Source organism: Dromiciops gliroides, chromosome 4 (assembly GCF_019393635.1).
Source record: "Dromiciops gliroides isolate mDroGli1 chromosome 4, mDroGli1.pri, whole genome shotgun sequence".
Taxonomy (NCBI): domain Eukaryota; kingdom Metazoa; phylum Chordata; class Mammalia; order Microbiotheria; family Microbiotheriidae; genus Dromiciops; species Dromiciops gliroides.
In genome coordinates this window covers 270,015,179-270,029,576 of record NC_057864.1, presented here as the reverse complement: position 1 = coordinate 270,029,576, position 14,398 = coordinate 270,015,179, and the positions used below count along the sequence as shown (strand labels likewise).

Below are 14,398 nucleotides of genomic sequence, written 5' to 3'. Positions count from 1 at the left end.
AGCTCTTTGGGTGATGGTGACTTTGCCAAGCTGGGATTTGAAGCTTGGTTCTCTGATTCCAAAGCCCAACTTCTTTTTACTGTACCATGCTTCCTCTGGATGGGTTATTATTTCCAAATGACTGAAAACCAAGTTGTGCTATCAGTGACCAGTATGACCTGTCCTTTCCCCACAGTATTCAGCAACATTTGATCATTTTACTTCTGGAAATTACCTGCTGGTGGTACACAAAGACTTGCAGCCATATGCTGAGATCCTGTTGATGTGTGGGACTAGAATTGGCCAGTCCCTTCTATCTCCACCATCTGCTACTCACAATAAGGCCTGTGATTGGTTTTTCAACAGCCAGTTGGGTGAGCTCACTTATCTGGGTAAGTGTATGATCAGGAATATCCTGTGGATGTACACAACTTGTTTCTATTAGTTGAGTGTCATTTGATTTTCTTTGCATATAATTTTTCTTAATATGGGGACATGAACATTTGTGAAATAATAAATAGTGGGGACAAAATACACTTTAGAGTAGAGGTGTCAAACACACTACTGGGAACCCAAACCAAATGAAAATGGAATTGGTAAATATTTACCAAAATAAAATATATATATATATATATATATATATATATATATATATATATATTAGAACATAGATAATGTTAATATATGGTTTTCTATGTTAATGTGAAGCCCATAGGAATACTTATATATGGTTTAGTGGCCCTGTTTCTCCTATTTGAGAATGATACCATTACTTTAGAGAACTCTGGTATTACTGTATAAAACTGCTGCAATTGAAAAAAAAAATTTTCAAAGTGAAAGGATGTGCCAGGAGTTTTTTGCATAGATTCAGGCATTAGCAGACTTGTAGAAAACCTTGAAGGGGAAGAATAAGAAATTAACATGGGATATTTGAACGATATTAAGTGCAGGTATATGAGAGAGGGAGTTGGACAGTAAATCAATCAACAGCGTTTATTAAGTACCTACTAGATACTCTTGGCACTCAATACATAAGATAAAAACAAAATTGTCTCTGCCCTCTAGAAGTTCACATGCTTTTGGGCGAGACAATAAATACAGACAAAATAAATATCCCTTTTGAGGGGATCATTTTATGTTTCTTGGTTAACAACAGTTGAAGTAGGGGGAAAGGCACAGAATAAATAAGGTCACTGGGTAACAGGGATAAATTGCAAGAAAGATGGACATGTAGGTCAGGACTTGGTGTGTGTGCACGGAAACAAGTGTTCATCCTTCGATTTCTTTTTTTTTTTGTCATTTAAAAAATTTACATTTTTATTTAAAGTTTTAAGTTCCAAATTTTATCCTTCTCTCTTCCCTTAGACAGCCGTTGCTAGAATATAAATGTAATGTAATATAAATGAAATGCAATGTAATGAAATGTAAAATATTTCTATATTAGTCATTTTGTGAAAGAAGACTCTAATAAAAAAATGAAAGAATGTGAGAAGTAGCATGCTTCAGTCAATATTAAACCAATATCAGTTCTTTCTCTGGAGGCAGATTATACACTTCATCATTATTCCTTTGGGATTGTCTTGGATCATTGTATTGCCTAGAATAACTAAATCAGTCACAGTCCTTTTTTAAATTTTAAAATATATATTTTTTAATTTCTTTTTTATCCTTTTCCTCCCTCCCTTCCCACCCCTCCCTAAGAAATAAAGCAATTCAATATAAGTTATACATGTACAGTCATGCAAAACATCTCCACCTTAGTGAGGTTGTGCAAGAGAACAGACAAAATAACTTTAGAAAGAGGAACTAACCAAAAAAAAGGTATGCTTCAATCTGTATTCAGATACCATTAGTTCTTTCTCTGTAGATGGACTGCACTTTACATAAGTCCTTCTGATAGCATCCTGGTCATCATTTCTTTCACAGTTACTATTGCTAACTGTATTACTCTCCATCCTATTCACTACTCTTGATGTTTACTCTATTTTCTATCTTCTTTTACCCTATCCCTCCTCAAAAATATTTTGCTTTTTACTGCCCCCTCCCCCAATTTGCCCTCACTTCTTTAACCTTTCGCCCTTTATCCACTTGCCCTCCCACTTTCCCACAGGGCAAGATATATTGTTATAGCCACTTGAGTGTGTATGTTATTCCCTCTTTGAGCCAATTCTGATGAGAGTAATTCTCACTCACTCCCCAACTCCTTCCCTATCTTCCCTTGTACTCCATAAGGTTTTTCTTGTTTCTTTTATGTGAGTTACTTTACCCCATTCCACCACTCCCTTTCCCTTTCTTCCAGTGCATTCCTCTTACCCCTTAATTTTATTTTAAAAATGTCATCATGGGGCAGCTAGGTGACACAGCAGACAAAGCACCAGCCCTGGACCCAGGAGGCCCCAAGCCCAAATCTGGCCCAGTCATAAGCCACTCCACCCTTCTTGCCCCACAAAAAACAAGGATAAACAAAAAATAAATGCTTTACAGATATTATCCCTTCATAAACAATTTAAACCTGTGCCCTCTGTCTAAGTATATTCCTTTCAGCTGCCTTAATTATGAAAAAGTTCTTATGATTTAGAAGTATCATCTTCCCATGTAGGAGTGTGAACAGTTTAACCTTTTAACAAACCTCATGATTTCTTTTTTCCTGTTTACCTTTTTATACTTCTCTAGGGTATTGTATTTGAAAGTCAAATTTTCTATTCAGTTCAGGTCTTTTCATCATGAATACCTGAAAGTTCTTTTTTTCATTGAAGTTCCATTTTCCCCTAAAAGATTATACTCAGTTTTTCCAGGTAGGTGATTTTAGATTTTAGTTCCATTTCCTTTGCCCTACAGAATATCATATTCCATGTCCTCCAGTCCTTTAATGTAGATGCCGCTAGATCTTGGGTTATCCTGACTGTAGCTACACAGTACTTGAATTGTTTCTTTCTAGCTACTTGCAATATTTTCTCCTTGACCTGGGAGCTCTGGAATTTGGCTATAATATTCCTCGAAGTTTGCATTTTGAGATCCCTTTCAAGCAGTGTTTGGTGGATTCCTTCAATGTCTATTTTACTTTATGTTTCCAGATTATCAGGACAATATTCCCTGATAATTTCCTGGAAGATGATGCCTAAGCTCTTTCCTTGATCATGGTTTTCAGGTAGTCCAATGATTTTCAAATTATCTCTCCTGGATCTGTTTTCCAGGTCAGCTGTTTTTCCAAGGATATATTTCAGATTGCCTTCTATTTTAAAAAATTGATTTGGAATTGCTTTATTGTGTTTTTATTTGTCATAAAATCATTAGCTTCTATTTGCTCTATCCTAATTCTTAAGCAATGATTTTCTTCAGAGAGCTTTTGTACCTCCTTTTCCATTTGGCCAATTTGGTTTTTCAAACTGTTGACTTTTTTTTCATGACCCTCATGCATGACTCTCATTTCTCTTTCTATTTTTCCCTCTATCTCTCTTTCTTTTCCTTTTACCTCTCTTACCTTATTTTCAAAGTCCTTTTTGAGTGCTTCTATGGCCTGAAACCAATTCACATTTTTCTTAGAAGCTTTGGATGTAGGAGCTTTGACTTTGTTATCTTCTTTTGAGGATGTATTTTGATCTACCTTGTCACCACAGAAACTTTCAATGTTCTGAAGTTTTTTCTGCCTGCTTATTATCCTAGCCTATTTCTTGGTTTGTAACTCCTTCTTAAAGTGGGGCACTGTTTCTGGGATGCACTGTCTCAAGCTTCAGGGGGTCTCACATGGTACAATTTAAGGAAAGGCACTTTCAGTTCTCCTGGCCTGTAAGTAACCATGGGCCTGCTTATTCTTTAACCTAGAAGCAGAAATCTGATTCTCTGTGGTTGTAAACTTGGTGTCCCTGTTCCCCTCCCCCACTGGGTCACTGCTACTTGAGTCTGCTTCCTGGTTCAGAACACAGGCGCTCTGTCTCAGGTCCAGTAGAGATTCCTGCTATCACCCCTTGGTCAACTGCTGGACCCCCTCACCAGTCCTTGAGCTGAGTTCCAGAAGTAGCCACTGATGCTGATGATTCTGAGGCTCTGGAAGCACAACCTGCCTGGGCCCAAATATTTACCAGCTCCTCCCTCACCCTGGTACAGCAGACCTTCCCTGGTGTTCTTTTAAGCCATCTTTGGCTGTAAAATAATCTTACTCTGTTCTTTTGTGGGTTCTGATGCTCTAGGAGTTGTCTTATGGCAATGTTTAGAGGTATGTGGATGGATCGTGGGGAGCTCTGAAAATTACAGCCTTTCCTCTGTCATCTTGGCTCTTCCCCCTCCCATCCTTCAATTTCAAAAAGAACTGATGAAATCATAGAATGATGTCTTGACTTGTGAATGAATTGGATTATATGAGGCAAAGTTGCACAAAGTTGTCAGCCTCATGGGCTTCCAGAGTCATAAAAGTCTAGTGGCTAGACAAAAGTCAGGATGACAGGGAAGGAAATAGGGTCTGGAAGCCTGCTATTCTTAAATTTTCATAGAGTTGCCTATAGTAAGCACTTAATAAATATTTGTTGAATTGGGTTGAATTGAATTAAGGAGGCAGGAGGGCCTGAAGCTCTGTGTCTATTCTTGGAGCAAATGAATCATTTCCTATGGGGTTCATTATGATTTAGAAGACTCACAGTATGTTAAGGTCTATATGAAGCAGCCACAAAGAGTTTATAAAATCTTTGGGAAAATGTCTACTGGCTCATGGCCTTTCCTGTGCCAATTAGTATTCTAGTGATAACAGAGAATGATGATATAGCTGATAACCAGGAACAGGCCCAAAGAGGTGTAAGTTCAACTTCTACACATTTTGTTTTGAGATTTTTATTAACACAGCATTAACTAGTGTTGGAAAGGTGGTTTCAGTGATGAGGACATGAGTTCAAGTTCTACTTCTAACATGTAAATTCTTCAATGTGCATTTATTAAAGGCTTACTACTTGCCAGGCATTGTGCTGAGATGTTTTTAAAAAATAGCAAAAATCATCCTTGGTTCTAAGGAGCTCACATTCTAATAGGGGGAACAAAATGTAAATACAAAGTTAGAGGAAGGTACTAGCAGCTTGGGAGAGAGGGAAAGGCCTCTTTTGAAAGGTGGCATTTGTTGACCAAGGATTCTATGACCTTGGAAAAGCCATTTAATGTCTCAGTGCCCCCAGGGAAGTCTTTGAGAAGATGCCCATCTGTACTGGTAGAACGAATTTCTTGACTGAGAAGCTCCATATAATAAAGAACTTACAAGTGTGTTAAAGCAATTCAATTCAATAAACAAGTATTAAGCTTGTACTAAGCACTGGGGATACAAAAAGAGGCAAAAGATAGTGGCCTTCAAGGAACTCACAATCTAATAACAAAACAAAAGAAAACCCAACCCATTCAGTGATTAATTTCTTTGAAATCCTGGAATTTTCTGGTTGACATAGAATTGACCAGATAAAACATACACAATTCCGTCCACTTAAGGAAGGGAGCTAATGTCAAGACCCTCATGGTCTAAATGTACCATTTCCATGAAGATTCATGCCCATGATTTAGAAGGTTGCATTTGAAATTGGCTGACTCTGAAAGGCTTCCAGGATTCCCTTTAAATTACTTTATGGGATCCCGAAAATAAAACTTCGGTCAGTCAAGTGTCTTTGGAAAGTCATCTCACTAAATTTGCTTTAACCCTACTCTCATTTCCCACATTAAGCGTTATCCTTTCTTACTACCTGCTCATCCCACTGCTGCTTGCTCTATTATCAGGTTAAAGAAACAAGTATGGGGTGGGCATAGCAGAGATGTTCAGAGTTCACCCACAGAGGTGGATTCCTGTGGAAATTAAACCAAAGTGGAGTAGAAAGGAGAACCAGTTAATACATAACCTTTGGACCCATCATGTGATTTTCATTAGTTCTGTTGCTAGATTTCTTTCCTCCCAATCTTTGTCTGGAGATAAGGCTTGCACATGTTTGTATTAATGATTGACATCACAAACAGAGATGCCCATGTAAAAAATGCATTTTTTCATTAACTGTGGTAGTTAACATTCATTGAATCATACATTTATAGCTTGGAAAGCCTATGAAAAGCACTAGTTTAATTCTCCTATTTTACAAACAAGGAAACTGAAGTCCAGAGCCGGTAATTGACTATTACACAGGTAATAATGAACATGGTTGGAATTAGAATACAGATCCACTAATTCCCAATTCTGCATTTTTTCCTCTACAGGGGGACCAGTTTTAGGGCAGTGTGTTGCATCTTTGTCTTGTTTAGTCCATGGGTTTGGTTTTTTGTTTGTTTGTTTTATTCATACAAAGTAGGAATTGAAGACCATCACCATCTCAGTTCTGTGCACTGAACTGTTTGCTACTCTTCTATTCTCACTCTGAATAGGGTGTTCAGCTAGGACAGAAGAACCCAGGTGTTCCAGCTCCTAAACCACTACTTATCTCCACTAGAGTGTGCTGCCTACTAGATAATTGCTGAATTTAACCACTTTGCTGAGGTAGGCTGGGTGGAGAGCTGCCCTTACCCCATCATCACTTGAGGCAGAGTTTTAACAAGCTCAATGCCTCAGTTAAGCATTTTGTTGGCTTCCCCCTCCTCCCCCCTCCTCAGGGACAGCTTTCAGCTTCCTTCTATATGAGGACAGGCTTTTCCTTTGTGACTGGCTCTTATCTCTTGAGGAAAAGTCCTTTTAATTTCTCCCTCCCCCTCAGTTTCTTCATCTGTAAAATGGAGTTAAAGATATTTATCTCAGGATATGATGGTGCATGATACTTTAAACCAACCATGATAAACTTACCTTTCTGTAAATTTGTTGTTCAGTGAGGCAGCTTTAATTGAACTCATTAGAAATCCTTTTTGTTTGCCCAGAGGATCAAAAATATCACGAGATTCTAATCAAGCATCCACCCAGCAAGCATTTCTGAAAGGATATCATTATATCTTTTTAGAACTTGCAACTAAGACCAACAGAAGGGCATGTGACAGAGGATCTATGATATGTGTTTTTCTCAACTGGAGACTGCTATCCTCTCGGTGATTAGTCTCAACAGAATAATATGGCTAATTTAAGAAATACAGAGTTCTTTTAAGGCTGGAGGCTTGATTCGGAATTGTCTTCAATCCAGTGAGAATTCTGAGGAAGCAAAGACTCAGGATCATAGGCCTAGAGCAAGAAAAGACCTCAGAGGTGAATGAGTTCAACCCTTTCATTTTATAGGTGAATGAATGAAAATTAAAAGTGTGTATTAAGCCCTTACAATGTGCCAAACTTTGTACTTATAATTGTGGAGGATACCAAAAAAACAGAGCAGAGACAGTCCCTGCCCTCAAAGAGCTCACTTTCAGTTGGATAAATTGAGAAGGAAAGAAGTGACTTGGCCAAGGCTATACAACTAATAAGTAGCAAATGTAGGATTTGTGAGACTAGACCTGAAATTAAGCTACCTGGCTATAGGTCTGCCCACTCGGATGGTCTCTGGTAGAACCTAGAAATAATTTTGCTTCATAGTTTTATAGCTGTAGAGCTGAAAGGGATGTCAGAGGTCATCTTGTCCAAACCTCCCCTTTTACAGGTGAGGAAACTGAGGCTAGAGAAGTAAAATGTTGCACATTAGTTTGGTTGATAGTTTTGGACAGTTATTTTTATATCATGCTCAGAAGTGAGTATGATCTAGGGACAATGCAAAAAGTCTGGATTAAAACCAAGAAAGGCTATGTCTTCCCTTTTACAGCTCTATGTTTTGGCTCTCCTTTCCCCCAGTGAATGTTCCTGTCATATAGAGTCAGTTTCCAATTGTCACTTTTCCTCCTGTCTTTCATAAGGATATTCCTTCAGTTTGTGGGGAACTATTTTTTTTTCTTATTTTTTAGTTACATTAATGCTCTGAAATAATTAGTCAGCTAATTAATCTGGTTTACAAGCTTTGTAGGATTCTTCAGCTGTCAGTCAGACCTAGGCCTGAGGCCTACATTTAGTCTCAGCTCCCTTACCCATGTGACTCTGGTTGCTATGACTACCGGCTACATCTGCTGACACCCCACTCTCTATTTATTGCTTAATTAAGAATTTCACGCTCAGTCCTTATCTGCCTCTAAGAACAAGCACACACTGTTAAGAAATTCCAAATTTAGTCCCATGGACAAGGCAAGCCTTTCTTGTAGGCCTAGCTATATGGAGCCATTCTAACTACCCTCTTGGCATCCAAGCCGCCACCCTTCAATCAAAAATCATTAAATGGGGCAGAGATAATGAGCATGTAGCATATCAAAAGAAGGATGTTTGCTTGGTCCAAAGGAGGAAAAGCTGTCCAGCCCCATGCACAGCCGCCACTTCAAAGGGAGATGAGTTCTCTCGTCAGCAGGGCCCAATAAAGCTCTGTTTGTTCCGGGCTTGACTTATGCAAAAGGTCTGGTATGTCAGAGTCCCATCTCCCAGACGCAGACTCCCCTCAATTCCTGCTCCATATCCCCCCACACACACACTTCTTGCCTTCCACACGTTCGTGTGTCAGAAGTTAGGCAGCTGGGTCTCCCAAAGCATCAGTCAGAGCGTATAATCACTGACTCTCCATTGACAATGGCCACTTGTAGGGGGGTGGCAGGGAGGAGGTCTTCCTTACAATAGGAACACAATTATTGCAGCTGCTAGGGAGGGCCATGATTCTTCCTGTAGAAAAGTAATAGGTCTTGCCCAAAACAGGAGGAGAAGGTTGGGGCGAGGCAGTTGGGGTGGAGAAAACAATCTTGAGTTTATTATTCATATTCTGACTCTTGGAGGCCCATAGCGAGGCCAGTGGGGTTCCGGCAGCTGCTCGTACATAGCCCCTTTCTAATAATTGTACATTCTGTCAGGGGTCAACTTACTTTTGACCTCATCCTTTTGTACCAGTAAAAGACTCTTTAGGGCAAACTGTTGGGTTGTGGCAGGAGTTCATTAAACACCCTTAGCTCCCCCCTGGCCAACCAGCACCGGGTGATAAATTTACATCAGATGCTAGGCCATTCACAAGAGAACTCTGGAGTTCACACAGTCTCCTCTTACTCAGTGGCACATGGCTAAACTGGGGCATTGTGGGAGCTGGCAGCTGAGCAGGTCCACCATGGAGTTATCAAGCTCAGATGCTTCTGACATGCTACTCTCTTCTGACCCAACTAGAAAAAAGAAACAATATCCAGCCAGCCGGGCTAATGCTCATCATTGAGTTCTCCCAAGTACACAGAGAAAGGAAGTTGGGTGGGGAAAGAAGCTGGTGTTGATGCTTATGGGGGCAGGAATGCTTTTGGCTGGGAAGGCAGATGGGCTTTTCCCATCTGGTTTCCTTGCTTAGGAAAAAAAAAAACACTCAAGATGCAGAGGGCTCTAGGAGGGTATTCCCAGTTAAGGAGAATCTCCTAGGATCCAACTGTTTTCCAGGGGATAGAGATGAGCAGAAACGTCTATTCTCTAGGCGTCCTCTTTCTCAAAGGATTATGGGTTATGAGACCAAGCACATCACTAGTTAGGATCTTCTATATTTAATCCTGTTTCTCAGCCTCCATGCAGTTCTTTGAAACAAACTGAATACTCAAAGATTTTGCTTGTTTCCTAAAGCTCTCTGGGAGGATTTTCTGGGATGGATTCCGGGGAGGAATATGGGGAGAGGTGAATCTTATTCATTCCTCTGTTGCCATTCTCATCCTGAGGTTCCCCTAAGGCAATCCATAGTATTCTAGTTACTAAATTAATTTACATTTATATAGCACAGTTCATCCCCCAAGGATCCCCAAGCACTTTACCAGCCTTGTGAAGGGCTGACTTAAGGGAAATACACCAACCTCCAGGGCAGAAATGTAGGTAGCAGGACAGAGCTTGGAATATATGGAAAGGGTTTTTGCCTGATTGGCATAAGGAACTTCTCTATTGGAAGGAGGAAAAGAGAAAAACAAAAAGGAAAACAAAACAAAGGTATAGTTCCAATGAATTCTCCAGGACCCAGACATCTAGGTGTTCATTCTATATCCACCAGGTCATTTTTGTGTCAGTAAAAGCTCACTGCAAGTAAGAGAGGGCTTAATGCTAAATGCACAAAATACAGTATAAATCTTGCCATTGCAGTCAATAGCTTACTATGCTATCACTTGAAACAGGGGAAGAAAGCAAAGCAAAACAAAGCAAATGTGGGAATTATATAAAATATAAACACTTTTTTTCTTCTTGGATTTCCAGCTCCAGAGCCTTAAGACTAGATTTAAGAACATTTCAAAGCCTCCATATTTTCAGAAAATGCTAAATTAACAAATCAGGTCTTTCCCCATTGTTGTTGTCAGGTCACATTCATCATATTCATCATTATCATACACCAAGATTAATTGAAGATCCAGGCATAACATGGTGTTATTTTGGGTGATTGTAAAGGACGGACCTTAGTTTTGAGGACTTTCTTCTTTGTATTTCTCAAATCCCTATTGTCACTTAAAATAGACCTAGCATGAGTTAATTTACTGACACCATGACCAGAATACAGAAGCCCAGTGCTATAATAACACTCAGAAGAGCTGGGTGGCATGTCTTCCGGTCTTTTCTTTAGACCACTACATGTTAATTCCAGATTTGAACATCTCTAGTACAATGCACAGGGAAGAACACGGATCTTCTTTTGAAAGGAATTTTGGGACTGTAATAGCTAGGATAATGAATGAATAGTAGAGGACGTCTTTCTCTTTTGCATTGATTCCTCTCAATCCTAGATACTACTTGGTAGTAAATATAATTACCTTGAGGGCAAAGATGATTTCACTGTTATATTTGCATCACCCCAAACCACTGTAATTCCTGGCACATCTTGTAGTGGGTCTTTAATGTATCTGTTGATTAATTGATTCCAAATCTGAGTGGAAGATTTTGAATGTAATGGCCAGAAGACACACACTACTTATTTATTTTTGTTTTTATTTTTTCTTGGTACTTTCTTACTTAATTGGTCAATCTATCAATAAGCATTTATTAAGCAATTATCATATGCCAGACATTCTGCTAAATGCTGGGGATATAAAGAGGGGAAAAAAAATCACCAAAATAGTTCCTGTCCTCAAGGATCAGCAGAGATATGTACATATAGTGATAAACTGTATATAAAATACATTTAAAGTAAATAAAAGGTATATATTTTCAGAGGGATGGAATTAACAAACAGGAAGTATAGGAGAAGCAGAATGAAGAAAGATGTCATTTAGGAGATGACATTTGTGCTGAATTTTAAAGGAGGCTAGGGATTTTAAGAGACAAAGGTGAGAAGGGAGAATAATGCAGGCACTTGGGATGGGGATAGTCTTTGAAAAAGCACAGCTTATGTGGGTGTCACATTCTAGAGTTAGCTTGCAAAGAGGGAAAGTTTCAAAATAGAAGAATGAATGAATGAATGAAAAATCATTGTAGGTCTTACTATATATGTCACTCACTGTATAAGAGAGAGCACCTCAGTCTTTTTGTTGTTATTTAGCAACCCCCCTGCTCCCTCTTTTTTCTGGGCATCATTGGCAACTTCATCCTTAGCTGTGCTTAGTTTAACTTTTCATCTTAATACTTTCCCCTGTTTTCTTCCTTTGTACTACTACCAATTTGTTACTTCGGTCACATGTATGTTTTCTGAGAACTGAGAACAGAGAGCTCTAAATGTAGACTGAAGGGCTTTTCAGTTCCATGGACTCCAGAGTTCCTGTGTGTGTGTGTGTATGTGTGTGTGTGTGTGTGTGTGTGTGTGAGAGAGAGAGAGAGAGAGAGAGAGAGAGAGATTCATCTGTCTATACTCCCAATGCCTACAAGTCCAACTTTGTTTTCCCTTGCTCTTGAAATGCATCCTTTAATCTTACTTCCATCTTCCACTGTGAAAGATTTATGAAGTCTAATGAGACAGTTACAGAATCTGTTGGAAGGGAAGTCAGTGGTCATCCAATTTCTGTTCTTGGTTCAGTAAAAAGACCACTAGTTGTAGAAATGGAGAGTCTAAGTTCAAATCCCATGTTTGACATTTACTACTTATGTGACTTTGGGTAAGTCATAAACTACCCAGACCTCACTTTCCTCTTCTGTAAAATGAAGAGGTTGGCCTAGATACCCCTCGAGATCTCTTCTAGCTTTAGAGCTGTGATCTTGTGTCTTATACAAGAGAGAGGTACTCAATCCACATTAAGATAGCAATAATCATTAGGAAGCTTTTCCTTATATTACATCAAAATCTGCCTCCATCTACATATTCTAATTTTGCCTTCTGAGTTAAAAGGAAACAACAAGTCTAATTCTGTTCTGTTTAGTAAACTTTTCAATCAATCAGTCAACAAGCATATATTAAGTGCTTACTATGCCTGGCACTGTGCTAAGTTCTATAGATAGGAAGAAAGGCTGTCCTTGCTCTCAATGCTGAAAGACACTTCTTATATGGTCTTTTCTTCAATCTAAATAGACTTAATTAATGTGGCTTTTGTGTAACATGATCTCTTCAGCCTCTCTTATTACTTTATTATATGAAATGAAACCTTTAGGGAGGAGGAATGATGTGGAAAGGCATGAGGAGTTGCTACATAAAGGGGTAATTGACATTGCTTACAATGAAATTTTCCATATTTTCTTCATTTATAAGACCCTTGTTAATGAGGTTCTTTGCTTCCCCATTGTTCAAGAGTACCCTTGGCACTGAAACACTTCAGCTACAACTAGGAGAAGGGAAACAACACCCCATATCACAAGTGTGAATGTTCCTACATTTATATTAGGGTGTGGTACAAGGTGGCATGGAGAAGATAGACGTCAAGTCTTCTAGCGACCCTTGAAACAGTCTCCATCTTATCAGCAACTACATAACTTGGGAGAACAATCCTTGAGAGTTCTTTTCTGGAAAGTGTCAAATATAAAGCAGTCTTGAGTAGGCTATTCAGCTAGATGAGGTCATAATTTGTATATTGTGTATCGACTGCATCCATTCATGAAGGTCTTCCCAGTTTATTCTGAAATTGTCCATTCCATCATTTATTATGGTATGATAACATTCTATTATATCCATCTATGTAACTTATTGATACAGAACCAAGTGAGGAGTAGTTGAAAAATTCATAAAATGATAAAAAATAGAGAACAACCTTGAAAGACTTCAGATCTCTGGTTGACTCAATGATAAACCACAAGTTCAGAAGAATGAGGATGAAACAAGCCACTAACCTCCTGATATAGAGGTGATACATTTAAAATGTAGAAGGAGACATTTATTTTTCAATTTGGATAATATGAGAATTTGTTTTGCTGGACTGTGAAGATTTGGAGGGAAGGAACAAATTAATAAAAATACGTTTTAGACAAAAGTAAAAATAAGAACCTAAAAATTCTATTGAGGCAGTTAGGTGGTGCAGCAGTTAAAGCACCAGTCCTGGGTTCAAGAGAACCTGAGTTCAAATCTGGCCTCAGACATTTGACACTTACTAGCTGTGTGACCCTGGGCAAGTCACTTAACCCCCACTGCCTCCCCTCAAAAAAAGACAGAAGGTTTGGGGCAGCTAGTTGGTACAGTGGATAAAGCACTGGCCCTGGATTCAGGAGGACCTGAGTTCAAATCCAGCCTCGGCCCCTTGATACTAGCTGTGTCACGCTGGGTAAGTCACTTAACCCTCATTGCCCTGTAAAAAAAAAGACAAAAAAGGAGCAAAATGACCCCTCCATTATGTGTATTTTTCTTTTCTCTTTATATGATAAATTCAATATACAACATGAAATGTTTATTGATTGATGAATTTCTTATTAATAGTTTTCATTTTTATTCCACTTCCTGACAATAAGGGAGAAATGAATTCATTCCAGTCCAATGTTCTGTACATTAATGTTTCCTACCCTGATTGCTTTAGTGATTACAACTTGTACTCATGGCAAATTGTTGGTTTTGAATAAATGTTGGACCACAAAACCCCCAGAGTTCTTTTTTTTCAACTTTATTGCACCCTCTAGCTTTTACTTTCTAGAGAAACAACAAATCCATTCTAGTCAATCCCAAGTGGGAGGCAGAGAGAGAGTAGGACAAGAAAAGTAGCCTAACTTCACAAGTATAATTGATATATTACTTGCCTTCTCAAGGTATGGGGAAGTGAAGGAAGAAAGAGAATTTGGAACTGAAAATTTTTTTCAAAAAGAATGTTAAATTTTTACATATCATTGGGAAACATTTAAAAAATTAAAACTATATCAAAAGCAAAGTAGCTTAAGCCTATAAACAAATGTTATTACTATTTGTTATTGATTTCCTGAAGAAACTAATCAGGTAGAGTCAAATAGAGGCTTATGATCAGAACTGATAGAGTTGAGCGTAACTTGTAGTCTGAGTTCAGGTATTCACTATCATTCTATCTACATCTTCCATCTTTTTCCCTAGAGTTAAAAGAGAGAAGGTAAGGTTGGATAGTGCCAGAAAGT

The 14,398-nt window shown here is 38.7% G+C and overlaps 1 protein-coding gene across 1 annotated transcript in view; it reads left to right on the top strand.

Moving 5' to 3' along the window:
• PKHD1 (PKHD1 ciliary IPT domain containing fibrocystin/polyductin) overlaps positions 1 to 14,398 on the top strand; it is a 714,107-nt gene that overhangs the window by 396,197 nt on the left and 303,512 nt on the right. Inside the window, exon 49 of the mRNA XM_044005152.1 lies at positions 176 to 371. Coding sequence (XP_043861087.1) covers positions 176 to 371 — 196 coding nt within the window. The remainder of the gene's footprint in view (positions 1 to 175; positions 372 to 14,398) is intronic.